We start from the raw sequence: 21,875 nt of genomic DNA on the forward strand, positions 1-21,875 counted from the left end.
CCTCTCCGTGCAAACGCGCTCTAGGAGGCTCTGAAAAAAAGCAACTCTTTCCTCTACCCCATTCGGTGCATACACGAAAACAATGAGCCACTCAATGCTATTCAGGGAAAAGTCAAGGACAATACACCGGCCAGCCACACACGAAAAATATGCTTGCACCTCTAGCCCCGGGATCTTCTTTACAAAGAGCACGCAACCAGCAGATGACCCCACTGCATGACTGACGACAGCAAAAAATCTAGTCGTGAAACGTTGCACCATGCTGTCGGTTCCTTCGTTGCCGTCCAATTTCGTCTCTTGCACGGCCAATACATCTATCTCGCGCTCCGTAATAAGTCGATACACCTGACCTTGTTTTTTCCTAGTCGCCAGGCCTCGTACATTCAGCGTAGCGACTTTAAAGGCAGAGGCGGGAGCCATTTTAACTCAATAGGAAGGACCCAACAGCATGGCGCTTACCTCCCACGTCTAGCGCGCGGCTAGACGCCACTGTTGCCGCCGGTATCATCCGGCGGAAGAACATCGGCCTGCTCGAGGAGTGCCTTGCCGCCGGCCTGCTTGTCATCCGAAAGGTTCGGGCGCGGCCGTAACTTCGGACGCCGGGATAGAGCCGTCTTTGCAGGGGGTTCCTCGACGCCGGGCGCTACCACCTTGTCCTCTTCGGGGCTGGTCTGGTCGTGGGGACGCTTCGCCGGTGTGGTGACGGGGGGCGTGACGCTAGTTGCACGGGCGCCGCTCTTCTCGTGGATGTCCTCGCTCGGCTCTTTTGCCTCGACGTCCTCGGGCTCTTTTGGGCAGGCCCCGTTCCCTGACGTCTCGTTAGCAAAGCGGGGGCAGTCTACCGTCGGCGGTTGGCTCGCTGGTTCGTCGGCCGCCTTGCTGCTATCCCCGGAGCTCACACACGTGGCAAGCGTCGAAGCCGACTTGCCCGCCTCGTCCGTGCCAGTCGCTGCTTCCTCCGCCTCGGCGACGTTCATGAGTTCCGTGGTGTCGTTTGCCTTTCCGAGACCGGTAGCCGACGCGTAGGTACGGACGCAGTCCGCGTCCGCGTGTCCATAGCGCCTGCACTGGGAACACCTGGGCACCTTGCAGTCTCGGCGAACGTGGCCCGTGCCGTGACAACGCAAGCACTGCATCGGTCGCCCGGGCACAACCACGAGGGCCAGCTCACCGGCTACTCGCAACTGGTGTGGCAAATCATCCACCTTCATTCCAGGCTTCAACTTGAGTAGCACGGTCCTGGTGGTTGAGCCTTTCTCCTTCATCCCTTGGACGCGCCAACGCTCCCGCGCAACCTCCGTCACGTTTCCGAACGCCGCGAAAGCAGTCCTGATGTCTTCGTCAGCCACACCGTGCAGCATCCAATGCAGGCGCAGCTTAACCTGCTGATCCTCCTGGTCGAAAATGATGCACCGGCGTCCTTTCACTTGTAGCTCCTTCAATGCAGCAAGCTTTTTCGTGGCTTCATTACTGCTGAGCGTCACCGCCCACACATGATTAATCTAATACGCCCCCAACGCCACGACGTCGGGGAGCGCACCAGCGTTAGTGAGGGGGTCCCGAAAATCTTCCACCCTGTAGGGCCTCGCTCGCACGTCACCGTGCAGATACACCGCGTTAAACACAACACGTCCAGTTGGCAGAGTAGGCAAAACAATCTCGTAGTCCTTATCTGCGTCGGCAACAAGCCTGTTTCCGCGGCCAGCAAGGGCCGCTATCGCCGCTCCGCCGGAGCTCATGATCCTGCGTCCGTCACGCTCGGTGGCCGGAAGTAGAATGATGCGCCACTCTGCTTATTGCACTTCACAGCAACGTAGCCTATATTAGAAGGCAAACTGTAGTACAGATTGAATCTTACTGTTGAAAAAAAAGATAGAAGAAAAAACTAAAACAATAACAGAACGTGGTTTCGATCCACGGACCTCTGGGTTATGGGCCCAGCACGCTTCCAAAGCGCCACTCTGCTTTTTTTTTCTTTATTGCCTGTCTTTGACATAATCACAACAGGAACACACGCGAACATATATACACAGCGTTGAAACAGCCTAAAACCCACGAGGGGCAGGCATTGTCATGCTAAAATTCCTTGAGTACCGTCGAGAGCTCCAGCCTTGACAGCCACTGGGGAACACATGGTTGCAATTTGAACGTCTCCAGCCATATCTGTACGCTTTCGCGGAAATACATGCGTGCCGGTCTTGCATTCGAATCGCAGTGATAACCTGCCATTCGAGAGCGCCATATACTGTGGGGGCACCACAACATCACCTGATCTAATGAGACATCATCCTGGTTGTCTGTTGGTATGTTATACCCCTGTCACACGGGTGCTTGTAAGGCCTTAGAAATTAAGGTATTTTGCCCCAAAGGCGCGTGACGCGCATCTACACGGCAAAGCGTCGAGACCTTCGCGATAAAGGTCCGTAGCAATAAAGGCGGCCGTCAGCGGCCTTAAAGTTGCTTAAAGGAGCAACCCAGACGGCAGCGCCAGCTAGCGAGCTCAAAGAATAAAAAAATGACGCAATTTTTAGTTTTGAAACCGTAAAAAAAATATCTAATTTATCTTATTTAATGGTTAATTTTGCGTTACAGTGCACTTAACCGTAGAGTAGGCTACGACTAAAGATATCCACACTGCTAAGAAAGGACTTGAACGATTTTCAGCAGCCGCATCGACACACACGTGCTTGCGCATCTCGCTTTGCTGTTTTTTCTTCGTTTGCTCTTTGTTGTGTGCGTGTTTTGAGTTTGCTTGTGTGCACAAAGACACAAGCAACAAAGCACGCTTTTCGAACACGACGAGGAGCCGAACGGAAAAGTGCACCTACCGTGGTCGAACCTAGAACGATGAAAAAAAAAGAAACTTTGTTTCAAAATATCCGTTTCTCACCGTCAGAACGCTCGTTTGTTATCGTGATAGCTACTTTTTCCAACATAAACGAAAGCACTCAGCTGAAGTGCTACCATCTGCTTTAATTTCATAATCTTAGTAGCGCCGCTGCACACACAGCGGTGACTTTTGGCATTCACGGAGGCCGCGTTCTAGCTCCTTTGGATTTGCCGTGTAGCAGCGTCGCTGCTCCTTTTCGGTCTTTCTCCTTTAGTGCAATAAGACAACTTTACGGCAAAGGCCGAGAAGAAGTTCCGTGTGACAGGGGTATTATTCCATGAGGGTCAAGTGGCAACTCTTTTTTAATTGTTCTTTGCAGCACATCCCACAAATACACCCCTTCCCAGCAATGAAGAAACACATGATCTACTGTCACCGGCTGTTTGCAAATGAAACAGTGGGCACCCCACGGAAGGAACATGCCCTTTTCCTCCAGAAATCATTTTACCGTCAAAGTACCGGTATGTAACATGAAGAAAAATGATTTTGCTACTGCTGAAACTTGCATTTTCTTTACACGTTTCAATACGTCACTTCCTCTGCCTCCAGAGTATAAGGCCCTGCACAAGGGCACAGGGAACACTATATCACAGAGATTCCTGTATAATGTTTTCTTATCAACCGTACTCAAATGCTCCATTGAAAAACGTACGCTGAGGAATTTCACACTGAGCACAACCTCTCTATAGAATCCAAAAATACGGCAAGGCATACATCGGGTATGAACTACAACATTAGTCAATGCTCGACTGAGCCTTTGCTGGCAAACAGTTCGCAGGAATGGGTCTCTACATCCCTAAAAAAACGTTTACCGGTCTGGTGCACAAATAAATGGCCCAACCCAAGCCCACCATCCTTCACATACCTGAACAAATTTGTCCTACTACACCTCTCCCAGCTGGAGGCCCAAATAAACACGGCAAAATTTCGGCGCAATTTTTGCACATTAACACGGGACCAATGCAACGCTTGCATTATGTACCATAACTTGCTTATTAAAAAAAAGGTTACAAACTGTTGCTCTTGCAAATATTGACAAGGGCGCGTTTTTCTATTTCTCCGATTTTCGCGGATTTCTTGAATCTGCTGTGTCCAGTATACCTCGGCGTCCTTATAAAACTCTAAAGGCACTCCCAAGTATTTGACAGGCGTTGTAGACCATGACATGTTAGCAAAGGTGTCGGGGGTTGACTGCCATTCTCCATGCCAAAACCCCAGGCATTTACGCCAGTTGACTTGACTTCCTGTGTCATCACTAAAATGCTTCACAGCATTAACTGTCCCCTCCTTACTTTCCTCGTATACAGAAACAACCGCGATATCATTTGCGTAGGCCAATCGTTTAATTTCAGTCGCCCCCAGTAGAAAGCCATCAATGTCTTGGTTTTGTAGAATGCATAAGCACAAATCTTCAATACAAATACAGAACAAAAGAGGGCTGAGGGGACAACCCAAGCCACTGCGCCACTCTGCTGATAGCGCTGCATAGCAACGTAGCCTATATTTGAAGGCAAATTTTAGTACAGATTGAACACTACTGTTGAAAAAAAAGGATAGAAGGAAAAAAAAACAATAGCAGAGCGTGGTTTCGATCCACGGACCTCTGGGTTATGGGCCCAGCACGCTTCCACTGCGCCACTCTGCTTTTTTTTTCTTTATTGCCTGGCTTTGGTTCATAAGTTTTAACCAAAAAAAACATTCAACAAAAAACACACAAAACACTATGTACATAAGACACTGTCGTGGTCAGCCAGCATGAGTCTGGCTTCGTCATTCTAAAATTCACGAAGCATACAGAGCGGCTCTAGCCTCGAGAGCCACTCGGGAGGCTCCGCAGCTGCTTTCTGGATGGCCAGAAAGCAGTCCATTCTTTCCCGAAAATAAATTCGGGCAGGTCGTGCGTCTTTGTCACAATAATAGCCTGCCATTCTGGAGCGCCATATACAGTGGAGGCCCAAGAGCATTATGAGATCAAATGGTACCCCATCCTCATTGTCTGTGCTTAAATAACGAATTCCCTGCGCGTCAAGTGGTAGCTCTTTCTTTATTGTCCTTTGTAACACATCCCAAAAATAAACCCCTTCCCAGCAATGCAAAAAAACATGGTCTATTGTTTCGGGCTGTTTACAAATTAAGCAGTTCGATCCCCACGGTAAAAAGAAATCCTTTCCTTCCAAAAACTTTTTAACTGGGAGTGTCCCGGTGTGTAATTTAAAAAAGAAGGTCTTTACTCCTGGTGGCACCTGCATTTTCTTTACCCTTTTAAAACATCAGCTCCAGGACCTCCACTGTACAAGGCTCTGTACATAGGCTCTGGGAAAACAATATCACAAAGATCATGGTACAACTTCTTTCTTTTAGTTTTATACAAATAATCGCTAGAAAAACGCGCTGAAAGAAACCTAACACTTGCTACAATCTCTTTGTAGTAACCAAAAATTCCACCCGAGAGTTCTTCTGTGGTAACAACAAACTCGGGCAGCAATCGCCGCAGCCTCACCTGGCACACGGTGCGCAAGAACGGGTCTGAGACGTCGCGAAAAAACAAAAAACGGTTCACCAGCTGCCTTAAAAAGAGGTGCCCTAGCCCCAACCCCCCGTATTTTACCCGCCGGAACTGGTTCGTTCGGCTGCAACGTTCCCATTCGGAAGCCCATATAAAGACGGCAAAAATCCGGTGTAACTTCTGAATGTTCACCCGAGAGCAATGCAAAACCTGCATCACATACCAGAGCTTGCTAATAAAAAAAGGTTGCAGACTGTAGCTCTGGCGAAAATGGAGAGATTGGTGCCTTTCCATTTTCCAGCTCTGTCACGTGCTTCTTTCGTTTGCTGTTTCCAATACTCCTCGCTTTCGCGATAAGCATCGAGCGGAACGCCCAAATACTTGCCCGGTGTCGTCGCCCACGGTACGTTGGCAAAATGGTCCGGGTGGGATGGCCACCATCCATGCCAGAGTCCGAGGCATTTGGACCAATTAACCCCGCTACTGGTGACTTCGCTGAACTCGCGTACACACCCGACAGCTTCGCTTATGCTCCCCTGATCAACGGTGAATACAGCAACGTCGTCAGCATACGCCAGCAGCTTAACTTCAGCAGCTTGCAACCTAAAGCCATTAATACTATTGTCTTCTATTATTTTCCTACACAGTGTTTCGATGTAAATACAAAATAAGAGAGGGCTGAGGGGGCAGCCCTGACGCACCGAACGCTGCACGCTAATGGGGGCCCCCAGGCACTTGTTAACAATCAATCTTGTCGTGTAGTTTCGATACGCCAGGGCTACACCCTCGCGGATAACTGAACCGACATTCACATGGTCTAAAACGGAAAACAAGATTTCATGAGAAACACAATCAAAAGCTTTTTCGAGATCAATCTGAAGCATGGCCACCCGCCCATTAATTGCATCGCAGGTTTCAAGTACACTGCGTGCTTTGTGAATGTTGGAAAAAATCGATCGCCCTTTTATTCCACATGTCTGGTGGGGTCCAACAATATCCATTATCACTGTCTGTAGTCTTCGCGCCAATACCTTCATAAAAATTTTGTAGTCCACATCAGTGAGTGCTATCGGTCGATATGCGGTAACAGATTTTAGTTTCTCTATATCATCAGTTTTCGGTATGAGTACCCTATGGGAAGTCCCAAAAGACGGAGGCAAAAAGTTTATTCCATAGGCTTCGTTAAACATTGTACATAGCACCGGGGCAATTTCATGCTTAAATTCTTTATAAAATGCCGCACTGAATCCATCTGGTCCTGGTGATTTCCCTAGGTTTAATTCATCTATCGCATGCCCTACATCGTTTTCAGTTATTTCTAGTTCCATTTTCTTTTTCCTTTCTTCGTCCAGCCGTGGCATTGCACCAAGAAACTGATGCTTAAATGCAACTGCGTCTGCCGGATGCCACGAAAAAAGCCTCTGGTAGAATTGTGTAAAGGCTGCTTCGATGTGGTCATTGTCTGCCGATAAGATACTCCCCCCCCCCCCCCCCATTCTATTTTATCGATGTGATTACTTTCAGCGTGGGCTTTTTCTAAACCGAGAGCACGTTTTGATGGCGCTTCGCCAGCAGCTGCGTCTTCCGCCCTCGCCCTCACCAGTGCTCCGCGATAACGCCGTTCTTCCATGAGTTCTATCTTTTGCTTGGTTTTCCTGACATCTTCAATCCATTTCCCAGGCGCCTTGCATTCCCGCTTCAGCAACGTTTGCAGTAGTGCCTTTAACTCAGCTTCGTCTTGTTTTTCCTTATACTTGATACAAGTGGCCCTTTCTATTGCTTTGATTTTTAAAGATTCTTTGCTTAACTCCCACTGTTGCCATATCTTCAGGGTCTTGCACGGGTTTATTTTTCCTATTTCATCCTTTACTGCTCGGTAGTAGACATCGTCGCGAAGAAGCGTGTTGTTTAGCTTCCACATTTCCCATGAAAATGCCTTGCTTCGCTTGACACTTCCGAGGCAGCACTAAACTAAACAGTGGTTTGAGAAGGACACTCCCACAACTTCGTACTGGCTGCATACAGGGCAAGGTCAACTGATGTATAAATGCGGTCCAGCCGTGCATGGCTTGAGCCCTGAAAATGGGTGAACTTCACTGCCCGCGCACCCTCAAGACATTCAGCCACATCTTCGAGGTTTCCGTTATCAATAATTCTGATCAACACTTCAGTGCTCCTGTCTCGAAACCCCCGGATGCTAGACTTATCGCGAGCATTTAGGACACAATTGAAGTCACCTAAGACGATGAGCTGCCTCTCCGTGCAAACGCGCTCTAGGAGGCTTTGGAAAAAAGCAACTCTTTCCTCTACCCCATTCGGTGCATACACGACAACAATGCGCCACTCAATGCTATTCAGGGAAAAGTCAAGGACAATACACCGGCCAGACACACACGAAAAATATGCTTGCACCTCTAGCCCCGGATCTTCTTTACAAAGAGCACGCAACCAGCAGATGTCCCCACTGCATGACTGACGACAGCGCCACTCTGCTCCTTGCGCTGCACAGCAACGTAGCCAATGTTTGAAGGCAAATTGTAGTACAGATTGAATCTTGCTGTTGAAAAAAAAAATTGAAGAAAAAAACCCAAAACAATAGCACAGCATGAGAATCCATAGCGCACACAATTGAGGGGACACAACACGAGCACTTGTATCAGCGGTTGTATCAGTGATATCGAAAATTGTATCAGTGATCCTTCGGTGGTATTATCAAGGAAAGACATAGGTTTCTTAGATTCAAGGAGTGGGCGATAGTGTGAAACTTGCTCACTGATTGGTGGTTTTTATTGTTTTTTATCTCCTCCTGTAACACATCAGGACTGACAAGATAATCATTGTTGTAGGTTATACCTGTACCTTACGTGATCTTTATAAGGCTGTCAGCGCCAAATAAATTTCATTCAGTGTGTTCTCTCTATTGCGCCCTCTATTTCTTTCACGGAAATCGGTTGTTTCAGGCGCGTTTTAACTTCGTCATCGAGCTTTGGCATTAACGGCAGAAATTGCACTTGGAAACCACCTACAACACTGCGCGAATGGCCAAGAAGTTCTTTGAAATGATCGACAATGACGCGTTTGATAACTGTGCTGTTAGCCGAAATGTCGTTCCCGTTTTATTTCCCGTATTTCCTTGTGACGCGCGTGCCGTTTCTCGTCCGATAACGCTCTCTTTGTTGGTGTTTCTTGGGCCCACAACTTCTCGGACCGAGAACGAATAACTGCCGCACTGTACCTGTCTGCATCCAGTCGTTCTAAGTGAGTTTTGATGTCTCTCAATTTTTCACGGCACGTACCAGGTTGGACGCATTCTATACCTGTAAGTGATTCAAGTTGGTCTCGAAGCTGCGTTTCCCTTCGTTTCTCTTCATGCCGCAGTGCGCTGCTTCTTTCGGCGGCTTTCATTTTAACTACCTGTTTAAATTCCTCCCATTCAACCCCAACGTTTATCGACCGCGTTAAGAGTACCTGCTTTAGCTGCTCTTCTACATATTTAACAAAGCCCTCATCTTTCAACAATTTTGCATCGAATTTCCAAAGGTCCCAGTTAGTGTTTTTTTTTCCTTTTTACGAAAGGCTGAAATCACGAGGCAGTGATCACTGAAAGACACTGGCTTAACCTCGTACGTTGTACATTGTGGCACAAGCTCAAGTGACACATACAGCCTATCTAATCGTGCATGGCTACTGCGTTGGAAATGGGTATATTGAAGACGAGCACGACTTGTGAAAACACTACTAATATCTTCCATGTGGTAATCGTGAACTAGTGCGTTCAAGATTTCCGCACTTTTGTCTCACACTGGCAAACATTTTACACGATCTACCGCATGACGCACAGTTGAAATCACCTAACAACACTAGCACTTTTTCACAATCTAAGTACATCTGGAAACGTTCAAACAACTCTTTTCTCTCAGACTCTACATTCGGAGCATATGCACAGATAACTCGAATGTTTAGGCCAAGATGCAGAAAGTCAACAACCAGGAAGCGGCCGCTTTGACAAGAAAAAACTGACTGCATCGTTATTCCGACATTATTTCGTATGAAAAAGGCACAGCCACTTGAGGCGCCTACAGAGTGGCACACGCAAACATCAAAATGCAGACGGAAAGCGGCCACCGTACGATCTGTCGCTTCTTGGCTCTCAATTTTCGATTCTTGAATGGTTATTACGTGTAGCTCATTTGCTAAGAAAAGGCGACTAAGCTGACACTGTCGCCTTCTTGCTCCGAGGCCTCGCACGTTTAAAGCCGCTACACGAAGTGCTTCTGGAAAATGAATCGCCATTGGGAAAGAAAAGGGACAATATCCTATAGTGCCTACCCTCACACCAAGCACCGCAACCCCACAAACCCTAAAGCGGGCTTAACAGGACAAGGCTACGGAGGCGGTTTCCCCGCCTGCCGTGAGTCGACCGGAATGTTCGGCCGCGGTTTAAAGCTCGCTCGCCTCATACCTGGCGTTTTAGGAGGCTCGTCTCTATCTTTGAGGTCCTGCTGCACCTCAATGCCTCCGCCGTCCTCATGTGAACGCTTTCCGGCCATAAGGCTGGTTGCTGCCGGGGGAACGTCCTTGGGCTCAGCACCAGGATGGGTCACTCACTGTAGATTCCTCTCGCGCTGCAGCCTCATCTTTTGGCGCAACGTCCGCTTGTGCTGTAGGTCCCGCCTGCTGTCCAAGCGTTGCTCCATTGCTGGGAAGTGCCACTAATAGTTCGGCTTGAGGAACAGTAGACGTAGACGCCTGCGCTACTGGAACACTCGCTTCTTTCGATGCATCCTCTGCATCAGCCTCATCCATGAGAAGTGAAGACTTGTCCTCACTGTTCACGGGCCCTGCGACGCTGGCGTACGTCCGAGCGCACTGGCCCTCCTCATGGCCGATGCGACGGCAAGCTCCGCACCGTGGAATCCGACAATCTCGCCGAACATGCCCTGTGCCGCTACAGCGCAGGCAAAGGGGAGGCCTGCTTGACACGACCACAAGCGCCAGCTCTCCGGCTACGCTCACCTGGTGGGGAAGGTCGTCCAGCTTCACGCCGGCGTTTAACTTAATGGTCACCAGCCTCGTAGTTGAAGCACGTAGTTGAAGCGCAAGCTGCTCTACGGAGCTGGGTTTCTTTTTGTTTTTCTTCAAACCTTATAACGCTGCTTGTTTCAATTGCCCTCATTTTGACAAACTGCTTAAATTCTTCCCACTGAACAGCGTAACTTGCCGGTTGCTCCATGAGCAGCTTTTCTAGCTCTTTTCCTACTCCAGTGACAAAGCCATCTTGCTCCAATAACTTTATATTGAGTTTCCATAAAGCCCAATTAAAGCGCTTTTTAAAACGATTACTGCCAAAGTTTGCAACCACTAGGCAATGGTCGCTAAATGGCACCGGTTTGACTTCGTACGAAGTGCACAAAGGAACAAAGTCTGTCGGCACATATGTCCGGTCCAGTCGAGCATGGCTATCTCCCTGAAAGTGCGTGTACTGCGGATGCGTGCCAGTCATACAAACACTTCCTACATCCTCTAAAAATAATCACTGGTCAGGGCATTCAAGAATTCGGCACTCTTATCACGTACGGCCGAATGCTTGGCCCGGTCGACTGCGTGACCAACACAGTTCATATCTCCTAAGAACATTACAATCTTATCGCATTTTAAGAACGACTCAATTCGCTCAAAAAACAATTTGCGTTCCATTTCTACATTTAGTGCATACACACAAATCACTCTAAAAGGCAGGTCACAGTACAAAAAATCGGCGACTAGGAGACGACCACTTTCACACGAAAAGAGCGACTGCGTAGTTATGCCATTGCTGTTTCTAATAAAGACAATGCAACCACATGAGGCACCGGCAGAATGACACTGGCACACATCAAAGTGCGCACGAAAGGTAGACACCAATCGGTCAGTCGCTTCTTAGCTTTCAATTTTTGTTTCCTGGATTGCAGTTACGTAAAGGTCGTTTTCAAGAAGAAGCCGACTGAGCTGGCACTGTCGCCTTCTCGTTCCGAGGCCTCTAACGTTTAAGGTGGCTGCACGTAGCACTTCGCGTAGGTTAGCTGCCATTTCGAAAACAAAGGGTGCCTTATTCTATGGTATCTACCTTCGTATTACACATATCAAACCCCCCCCCCCCCCCCCCCCCCACACCCCAAAGCAAGCTCAGCGACAGAAAAAAAAAAGTCTATGGAGGCGGTTTACCCGCCTGCCGTGAGTCAACCGGCACGTTTGGCCGCGGCTTTAAGGTCGAACGCCTCATGCCTGGCGCTTTGGTCGGACGCTCGTCGCTACCGCTGGCGTCCAGTTGAGGAGTACTGCAGCCGGCTTCAGCGTGCGAACGTTTTCCGGCCGCACAGTTGGTTGCGGCTGACAGAACGTCCATGGGTTCTACCGAAGGTTGGGTGACGTTCTCCGAAGAGCCCACAGGTGTCTGTCGCACCCCTCGGCGCGCCAAAGATTGGTGTAAGATCTACGGGAGCTACAACCAGCTGTCCGGACGTTGCGGCGACATTGGGTGGCTCCTCTGGTTGATCCGCCTGGGGAGGCGTCAACGTGGATTCTTGCGCCGCTCCGAGCTGTCCTCGCTGCTCACCCGCCCGGTGATGTTGGCGTAAGTACGAGCGCACTGCTCTTCCTCATGCCCGAGGAGGAGGAGGAGGTAAAACTTTATTCATATTTGATATTAAAATGTGTTATTAGCGGTCGCGGGCTGTCTTCTTCATCTTCCGATGAGTTATTGCAGCCCGTCTTAACAGGGTTGGGGCCCCTGGACCAGGGCTCCACTGAGGTATGCCGCCAGGTAGGCTCTCCGCACCAATCCGCGCTGGACGGCCGGGTCCTCACTGGAAAGCATCCCCTCCCACTGTTCCGCACTCGGGTTTTTTTTATCGCAGCTAGATCCTTGTTTTTCTGACACACCCATGTTATGTGCATTAACGTGGGTTTTTCTCCACACCACGGACATTTGCTGCTGTATTGCGTGGGGTAGATTTTACTTACGGTATTTAGATTGGGGAAAGTCCCCGTTTGCAGCAGCCTCCAGCCTACTGCATCTTGTTGGTGTAGGCTGTTATGGGGAGGCGGATATTTGAGTCGCGTTCCCCTGTGATAGTTTAAAATGCCTGAGTATTTGAGGGGTACCGGGTCTGCTGCTGGGTTGTCGAGGTCAGTTTGAGTGGAGGCTCGGTTTGTGTGCTCTCGAGCAATCCTATCTGCCTCTACGTTCCCGGCGATCCCGGTGTGTCCTGGTAACCACATGATTACGTGTTGCAGTTGTTGTTCCTCGGTTTGCGGCATTTTGGCCGATTTAAGGATATGTAGAGCTTTCCGTCCTATTTTGCCATTCACGTAATTTCGGCATGCTGCTTGCGAGTCTGCTAATATTGTTAGAGACCTTCGGATACGGTAGCCCTCCACCGCCGCCAGGGCGATGGCAGCCTCTTCGGCTTCCTCGGCCGCACAGTCCTTGAATGATGCGCTGGCTATTTCCCTGTGTGCAGAGTTTATTGCCGTCGCTTCCATTCTTTTTCTGATTTCTCGAGAATCTCTCGGGTACGCAGCCGCGTCTGTGTACAGTGTGTTTTCTTTTTCGGCTAGGATTTGTTGAACGTATTTTGCCCTAGCTTCCCTGCGTCCTTTATGCAGGTTTGGATCCATGTTTTTCGGTATCGGGGCTATCCTGAGTGTGTTGCGATATTCGTCAGGTATCCGCTCTGTTCTTGTTTCTTGCAGCGCACCTTCGTAGCCACACCTATTTAGGAGCGCTATCCCAGCTTTGGTTTGTTTTAGCCTTTGTAGCTGCGCCGCAAGTTGGGCTTCTCTCAGCTCTTCAAAGGTGTTATGCAAACCCAGGGCTAGGAGTTTCTCCGTTAAGGTTGCTTGCGGTAGGTGGAGCGCTAACTTATATGCTTTCCTTATTATTGTGTCTGCCTGAAGTATTTCTCCCTTAGTGCAGTTGTAATATGCGAGGCTCTATATTATTCTGCTTACTACGAGGCTTCTGACGAGTGTTAAAGTGTCATTTTCCCGCAGGCCGGGCCTCCTTCTGGAGACCCTGGTTATCATGCGCGCCACTTGCGTCGCCGAGGCTTTAATTAATTTTAGGGTGTGTGTGCATCTTTGGTTCGATTGGATCCACATTCCCAGTATTCTAATGATCGTTTTTTTCCGGAATCGGTTGTCCTTCTACATAGACGTTTATCCTGAGTTCCTCCTCCTCCGGTACTGTGTGATTTTGTCTGCTTCTCCAGACTCTTAAGAGCTCTGATTTTTCTGTTGAGCAGGCAAGGTCTCTATCTCTGACATAGTTCTCTACGCATGTGGCTGCTTCCTGTAACTTTCCCTCTTTCTCACCGAGCGAGCCCTTCGTGACCCACACTGTGATGTCGTCGGCATATATTGCGTGCCGTACGCCTTCTACATTTTCCAACTGTTTTGCTAAGCCAATCATCGAGATGTTGAAGAGGATTGGGGATATTACTGATCCCTGCGGCGTTCCTTTATTGGGCGTGTGGAAACGCTCGGAGCGAATTTCACCCAGTCCTATCGTTGCTGTGCGGTTTGTTAGAAATGCCTTGACATACCCGTATATTTTCTTGCCGCAATCCAAGTTGCTGAGGCCTGTTAGTATTGCCTTATGGCTGACGTTGTCGAACGCCCCTTTAATGTCTAGCGCCATGATTACGTGCTCTCCTCGTCTCGGGACGTCGGCTAAAACTTCGTCTCTAATTTGGAGTAGTACGTCTTGCGTTGATAACTTGCTTCTAAAGCCAAACATGCTATGTGGGTATAGCTCGTTGTCTTCCATATGGTCTTGTAGGCGTCTGGTTATTATCCTTTCATATAGTTTGCCAAGGCACGATGTAAGGGATATCGGTCTGAGATTTTCGACCTGCAACTTTTTCTCTGGTTTTGGGATCATTACTATCTCCGCGTGTTTCCAGTCATCCGGGACAGTCTCATTGTCCCATAGCTTATTTAGGTATTCTGTTAATTCTTCGACCATCCCATCGCTTAGGTTGCGGATGATTGAGTTATTGATTTTGTCTGCTCCCGCAGCCGTGTTTCTGGTCGAGCTTCTTATGGCCGCGTAGACTTCCTCTCATGTTATTGGCCTGTCTAACTCAAGATTTTCTTGTCCTTGGTAATTGCCCGTGTAGGCTGCTGGGTTGTCGTCTCCGAAACGTTTATACTTGACTTGTTTTATGAGCTCCGAGTCCGGTCCCTGGAACTGATGGACCAGTCTATGTGTGGCCTTGTTGTTTTCGCTTTTCGTTTTCGTTGGGTCCAGGAGAGCTTTCAGTATGTGCCATGTTTTGGCTGTACTCAGTGTTCCGCTAAGGGAATTGCTGAACTGCTGCCAATTTGTTCTAGCCAACTGTTCCGCGTAGGCCTCCGCTTTCTTTGTTATTTCTGCTATTTTGATTTTGAGTTTTCTATTGCACCTCTGTCCTTCCTACCGTTTGGTTAGGCCTCTGCGTGCTTCCCATAATATTAGGAGCCTGGAGTCTACCTCGGGTGTCTGCTCTGTTCTGTCTATTTCTTTGGTGTATTTGCGTTGCTTCTCTTTGAGCATGCTCCTCCATGCCTCAATGGAGTCTATGCTCTCGCGCTGGCTCTCTTTGCATGCCTCTCTGAACGCGTTCCAGTCCGTAATTTTCGTGGTTCCAATTCGGCGTTGAAGTTTTGCCGATGTGATTTGCGTGCGAATAATGTATTGATCGCTCCCTAAATTTCAAAGAGGTTTTCCCATGTCGCCCGTCCTGTTCTTTTGACGTAGGTTAAGTCTGGGCAGGTGTCCATGCTGACGCTGTTCCCGGTTCTGGTGGGGGTGCTGGGGTCTGTCACTAGCTTACATCCCAATACCTCCGCCGCTTCCTTTATGTGTTTGCCCTTTTTGTCAGATACCTTGTACCCCCAGCTTGGGTCCTTGGCATTCAAATCTCCCACCACAACTAGTTTGTTTCCTCGCGCTAGTCAGCTAACACCGTGAAAGAGTTCTTGGAATTTTGCAGTTTTCTGCTTCGGGGAGCAGTAGATGTTGACCACGAAGGTGCTGCTACCCTGCCTTTTCTTCTTTGGAATAATTTCGGTAATGACGTGTTCCACGTCCGTGTCGGCTATGCTGTCGTGTGCTATAGCGACTAGGTGTTTGGCAATGAGTGTTGCTGTTTTGTTGCCCTCCGGGTTTACGTAGCATGTGTAGCCCTGGAGTGACGGAGTGATGTTTGTTTCTTGTAGCGCTACTACGTCGGGTGGTGTTATATGCGTGTTTATATATTGTTGTAATGGCCACTTCTTCTTATACCCTCTGCAATTCCATTGCCAGATTTCTAAGATATCATTGTTTTGGCTGTGTTTGGTTGCGCCGGCCATGATTAATTTTCTAGGTTGCTCGTTTCCTGAATTGGGCGGCGGACGTTGAATTTGTCCTTGACGCCTTTCGATAGTTTTTGCTTGCGCTGGTTGCGGACTTCTGTCCCTATCATCTCTACGCGCTGTTCCATTATTTGTAACTTCTGTCTTACTTCTGCCATAAATTTGGCGAGGTCGTCTTGGCATCCTACTTTTGATGTTTCTGGCTGACTATGCGGCTGCTGTTGCGGTTTAGGAGAAGGGCTACATGTCCCTTGGCCTCTAATCAGACCCGCAAGCTCTTCAATATTTTTGCTTTGCTCTTCTATTAATTTGCGGCTGGCCTCTAATTGCTGCCTGAGTTGCCTGTTATTTTCCTCTAGTTGTGTCTTCCTTTTGCTAGGGTTATACTTTTGGTCGTTACTGTTATTATTACCCGAGTGCGGAGACAAGGAACTGGGAGGGCCTGCTCCCCAGCTCACCCTGGTGCCTCCGCCCCGGTGGGTTTGCCCTTGCTTGTTTTGTTGCTGCTGCCCGTTCTTGATGGCCGGGGTCAGCGGCGGGAAGGACCGTGTTCTACTCCGCGACCGGCTCCGTGAGCGGCTCCCGGACTGGTCTCGCGGCCCCCGGATCCGGCTCCGAGATCGGCTCCTGGAGCGGTTCGAGTCTCGTTCGGAGCTGAACCATCTCGGGTGGTGCTGCTGCTTTGGCTGTTCTTTCCATTTGCTGTTGTAGTTTCTGTAGGCCGGGCCTCGCAGTTCTCTTGATGTTTTAAGGTGCTGTTGGCAGTTCCTGGCTCCGGTGGCGTGGCCGCCTCCGCAGTTCAGGCACTTTGGTTGGCATGTGTGTCCCTCCAGCGGATTCTGTGCTCCGCATTGCCTGCAGGTCTTGAAGTTTGGTGTCGGGCACATGTCCGACCTGTGTCCCTGTTGATGGCATACGTAGCAGACCTGCCTTGTGGGATGGTACGGGTAGCACGTCAGCTCGCCCCCGCAGTAGATTACTTGTTTTGGGATGTAGGGGCCGTCGAAGGTAATGACGGCTGTCTGTGACTTCCCAACATCGTGGCTCCGAGGATCGTAACTCCTTGGGACCGCAGTCGTAGCTTCACTTTAAGAAATTCTTCCGATGTTCCGACGTCGATCCCGTGGACCACCGCTCTCTTGAACTCTTCTGGTACCGCTACGTAGGCGTTTACTGCGTAGTTATGGCCTTCCACGTTCAGGGTGGTTATTCCTCTGATCATTCTGGCGACGTCTTCTTTTGGAGTGCTCGCTATGATGATGCTAGAGCCTGGCCTAAGTCTTATAATGAAGTCCTCATCCTTACACTAGTTCTTGCACGCTTGTACTATGGATTGGGCCAATCTGTACCCCTTAAGCGTTCTGACCGGTAGGCCGTTTTTTTGGTCTGATGATAATCTTTGCATCGCCTCTCGGGAGTGGCGGGGCCCAGCGCCGCGGCTGCCGCGCCGCTTCCCTTTCTCCTGTGTTATTCGCGCCTGTAGCTGGCGTGGCTGACGTCACACCACCTGTCGCTGCACCGCGGGGCTGCGCTGCTCTGCCTTGCGTCATCCGCCGGCGCCATCTTGCCATTGTTCTGCCCCGAGTGGGGCTCCCCGTCTTTCAAAATGGCGGCTTGCCGTAAACCGCGCTTGTGAGCCTGTTTTTGCCGTCGGGATTGGTATAGGGTCCAATCTAATTCACTTTTTGGCTGTTCGTGTAGTCCGGCCGAAGCGTCCTGCATGCTGGTGTCCCCGCGCTCGCCGGTCCCCGATGCCTCGGAGTCGGAGAAAACATCGAGGTGATCCGCCTCCATGTCCTCATGAACTTCTGGCGAAATGTGGGCCATTTCGCTGGGGGTGGGTCCGACATCAGTATTTTCAATAGCGGGTATTGTGCTAGCTCCCGTAGCTACCGTGGGGCTGACTTCCACGTTTGCGGGTGCTGGGCAGGCGCCGGCCCCGTGCTAGGCCTAACGGTGCGTTCTCCGCTGTGGCTACGTGGCGTCTTTCAGAACGCGATAAAAACCTGAAAAATTGGCCTACCGGTCCGAAAGTGGTATCCTCGTGGTCCTGCCCTCGGGGGTCTTCGGTCCAACCAACGGTTGATGGCTTGATGAGCTTTTGCGGTCTCGGTGGGTCAAAATCTGCGGAGCCCATGCGGCGCACGTCCGCACCCTCCGCCTCGAAGCGTACCTCCTTCTCATGCCCGAACCGACGGCAGGGACCGCACCGTGGGATCCGGCACTCACAACGGATATGTCCTGTGCCCCGGCATCGGAGGCAGAGCGGAGCCCTGCCCGGGACGACAACGAGCGCCAGCTCGCCAGCGACGCTCACTTGATGGGGCAGGTCGTCCAGCTTCACGCCGGCGTTCAACCTCAAAGTCACGAGCTCGTCGTTAAGCGCTTGTCTGACACCCCGTGTACGCGCCACCGCTCCCTCGACACGTTCGTCACCTTTCCAAATGGTGCCAAGGCAAGCCCTACATCTTCGTCCGGAACACTGTGAAGCCGCCAGTGCAGCTTCATTCGTACGTCCTGGTCAGCGGGGTCGATCACAAGACACCGGGCACTTTTCACTTTCAGCTCGCCGGCACTGACAATCTCCTTCAGCGTTTCGTCGTCTTTGAAAGTGACCGCCCAGACATGATTCATGCGATACGCGCCAAGGGCGATAACTTCCGGCAAGAGCGATAGCTGAGCGAGGGCACCACGAAAATCTTCCACCCGGTATGGGCGGACCCTGGCATCAGCGTGCAAAAATACGGTGTTCACAACAAACGCCCGGTAGGCAGACTCGGCAATACGACCTGGTACTCAGATGCTGACGACAAAGCAGAAGCAAAAGACCTATTTCCGCGGCCGGGCATCGCCGTTGAAGCCGCTCCAACGGAGCTCGTCATTTCACGTCCGTCACGGTCCGTGGCGGGAAGTGGAATACCCTTCCACTGCGCCACTATGCTGGTTGCGCTGCGCAGCAAAGTAGCCTATATTAGAAGGCAAATTGTAGTACAGATTGAATATTTCTGTTGGAAAAGAAAGATACAAGAAAAAAAAATAGAACTATAGCAGAGCGTGGTTTCGATCCACAGACCTCTGGGTGATGCAACTTCTTTGCTGCCTCCGTGCTCCGCAGGGTGACTGCCCACACATGGCGATCACGTCGGGGAGTGTACCGGTCTCGGCCAGGGCGCTACGGAAATCCTCGACCCGAAACGGCCTCGCTCGCACGTCTCCGTGAAGAAAAGCCGTGTTGAAAATAACACGTCCTGTTGGCAGTGTCGGCAAAATGATCTGGTAATCCTTATCTTCACAGTCTTCAATCCTGCTTCCGCGGCCGTCGAAGGCCGCTGTCGCCGCTCCTCTGGAGCCCATGATACTGCGGTCCGATCAGCTCGGCTGCCGGAAGCAGAATGCTTCCACTGCGCCACTCTGCTGACTGCGCTGGTCGGTAACGTAGCCTATATTAGACGGCAAATTGTTGTGCAGATTGAATCTTACTGTTGAAAAAAAAGATAGAAGAAAAAGAAGGCAAAAACCATAGCAGAGCGTGGTTTCGATCCACGGACCTCTGGGTTAAGGGCCCAGCACGCTTCCACTGTGCCACTCTGCTTTTTTTCTTTTTTGCCGATTCTTACATGCTAAAACAAAAGTATAAATGATAAAAACAGCAGCAGCCTACTTGGCTGACACGGGAGAGGTTCAAATCTTCTCAAGACAACTAAGTCGTCTAGAACAGAGGTCCATTCGGGCGGTTCAGCTTGCGCACGATACACTTCTCTCAGGCTCACAACACTTTCAATAAAGTTTTCTCGCACGGAACGGACATTAACATCGGCATGTCGCACTTGCATTCGTGTCCTTCAAAGGCTGTGGAGGCCCAAGAGCATGATTAAATCATATGGCACTCGTCCTTCGTTTGTGATCGACAAAAACCTGATGCCGTATGGATGCAGGGAAAAATCTTTTTTCACGGTTCGTTGGAGGACAACCCAATGAAAAATTTGGTCCCAACATTCAAGAAACACGTGCTCCACCGTTTCAGGCTTTTTGCATAGTAGGCAGTTGGTCGTCCATGGGACGAAAATCCCCTTTTTATGCAGCCACGTCTTAACAGGAAGTGTATTACAATGTAAATTAAAGAAGAATGTTTTTACGGTTGATTTAACCGGCATTCTTTTAATTCGTTTTAAGACGTCTTGTCCTGGGCCTCCACGGTGCGGTAAACGATAAATTGGAATCGGCAGCATTCTTTCCACAAGATTCTTATACAACTCTTTTTTGGAAACATTACACAAGTACTCAAGTGAAAAACGCGCGTACAGTAGTCGAAAAGAAAGTACAACTTCTCGCATGTACCCATTGGCAGCACCGCACATACCTTCACAGCATGAGACAACGATTTCTGGGAGGAGCCTCTGCAACCTTACTTGGATAACAGTCCGCAGAAAAGGATCCCTTTGATCTCGGAGAAAGATAAAACGCGACACAACTTGGCGCAAGAATAGGTGCACGAGGCCAAGCCCTCCTCGTTTAACTGAAAGAAACAAATTGGTACGGCTAGTTCTCTCCCAGCTTGACGCCCAAATAAACACAGCAAACACGCGATGCATCTTTTGAATGCTGTCCCGACTCGCACACAGAACATTCATCATGTGCCACATTTTCGTAAGAAGGAAAAGGTTGCAGATGGAGGCGCGTGAAAACATTGATAACTGCCTCCCTTGCCACGCATCTGCTTTCTCCCTCGCCTTTGAGCATTGCTCGTTCCAACTTTCACTTGGGTCTCGATAACAATTAAGGGGGACGCCGAGATATTGCGTTGGCAGGCAAGACCATCGCAGCCGGGAGAAGTGATCAGGCCTAGTTTCCCAGTCACCGTGACAAAATCCAGAGCTCTTGTCCCAGTTTACCATGCACCCCGTTTGCTTACAAAATTTATCAACGATACTGATCACTTCAGTAATACTGTCTCGATTGGAACAGAATACTGCGATATCGTCCGCATAAGCGAGGATTTTGACATGTGCCGACTGCAATCGAGAGCCCGAGATGCGGTCACTTTTGGCAATAGGTAAACATAGTGGCTATAGGTAAGCCGCAAACAAAAGGGGCGACAGAGGGCATCCCTGCCTTACTTACGAACGCACTGCCAGCCTATCTGTGAGGTCACCATTTAGAACAATGCGCGTGGTACAGTTTGCATATGCCATTCTGACGCCTTCTATGAAAATGCGGCCAACGTTCCCGTGCTCTAGTATGTGAAAAAGTACATCATGTGACACGCGATCAAAGGCTTTTGACAAATCCAGCTGCATCATAGCAATGCGGTCCCTCATCGCATCACAGCATTCCAATACAGTACGTGCGACGTGTACATTCGTGGCAATGCTGCGTCCATTAATTCCGCAAGTCTGGTGCGGTCCAACCAATTTTGTTATTACGCTCTGGAATCTCCTAGCTAGGACCATCATGAATATTTGGTAGTCAACGTTGGTGAGGCTTATCGGGCGATAGGACCCCACCAACAATCGCTTCTCTGGGTCATCTGATTTTGGGATCAACACAATGTGCGATGTGGTGAATGACAGCGGTACTTGCTCACGTTCATACGCCTCATCCAGCACTCTTAGCAGTAACTGAGCGACTATGGGCTTAAATGTTTTGTAAAACACGGCGCCCAGCCCATCAGGTCCTGGACCTTTACCGGTCGGTAAGTCGTCAATTGCAGATTCTATTTCATTCTCAGTTATGGGTACCTATAGGCTCTCCTTTACATCATCTTCAAGTCTTGGCATGAACGACAAAAAGTCTGAAGAGAAAGCATCACCAATCTCTCTTACTTGGCCAAGAAGGTCGTTGAAGTACTTTTGAAATGACTGCTGCATTACATTGGCATCACATGAAATTTCAGCACCATTTCTTATCTGCAAGATTTCTTTCTGTCTAGCGTACCGCTTTTCATCTGTTAAGGCTCGCTTTGTCGGCGTTTCACCGGCCCACAGTTTTTGTGCCCTTGCGCGTATAACTGCTGCTTTATACCTTTCACTGTCAAGTCTTTCAATCTGGCTTTTCACATCCCTTATATCTTTTGCATATCTCCCGGGCTCGGAGCTTTCC

The 21,875-nt window shown here is 49.7% G+C and overlaps 1 protein-coding gene, 2 non-coding genes and 1 pseudogene across 3 annotated transcripts; all 4 read right to left on the bottom strand.

Annotated features, from left to right (window-relative positions):
• Positions 1 to 479: 479 nt before the first annotated feature.
• On the bottom strand, positions 480 to 9,946 carry LOC144123959 (uncharacterized; annotated as a pseudogene).
• On the bottom strand, positions 4,464 to 4,535 carry TRNAM-CAU (transfer RNA methionine (anticodon CAU)). The gene has a single exon. It is a non-coding gene; the product is annotated as a tRNA-Met (tRNA).
• A 34-nt stretch (positions 9,947 to 9,980) lies between the features above and the next one.
• Positions 9,981 to 19,130, bottom strand: LOC144123960 (uncharacterized). The gene is made up of 3 exons (XM_077656664.1): positions 18,918 to 19,130; positions 18,162 to 18,452; positions 9,981 to 10,481 (listed from the first exon to the last, which is right to left on the bottom strand). The coding sequence occupies exons 1-3, from the start codon at positions 19,128 to 19,130 to the stop codon at positions 9,981 to 9,983; spliced, it is 1,005 nt and encodes a 334-aa protein (XP_077512790.1).
• Positions 19,131 to 19,296: 166 nt separating this feature from the next.
• TRNAK-CUU (transfer RNA lysine (anticodon CUU)) lies at positions 19,297 to 19,368 on the bottom strand. Its single transcript has one exon. It is a non-coding gene; the product is annotated as a tRNA-Lys (tRNA).
• Positions 19,369 to 21,875: the final 2,507 nt, after the last annotated feature.

Source organism: Amblyomma americanum, chromosome 3 (genome assembly GCF_052857255.1).
Source record: "Amblyomma americanum isolate KBUSLIRL-KWMA chromosome 3, ASM5285725v1, whole genome shotgun sequence".
In the NCBI taxonomy this organism is placed as follows: Eukaryota; Metazoa; Arthropoda; class Arachnida; order Ixodida; family Ixodidae; genus Amblyomma; species Amblyomma americanum.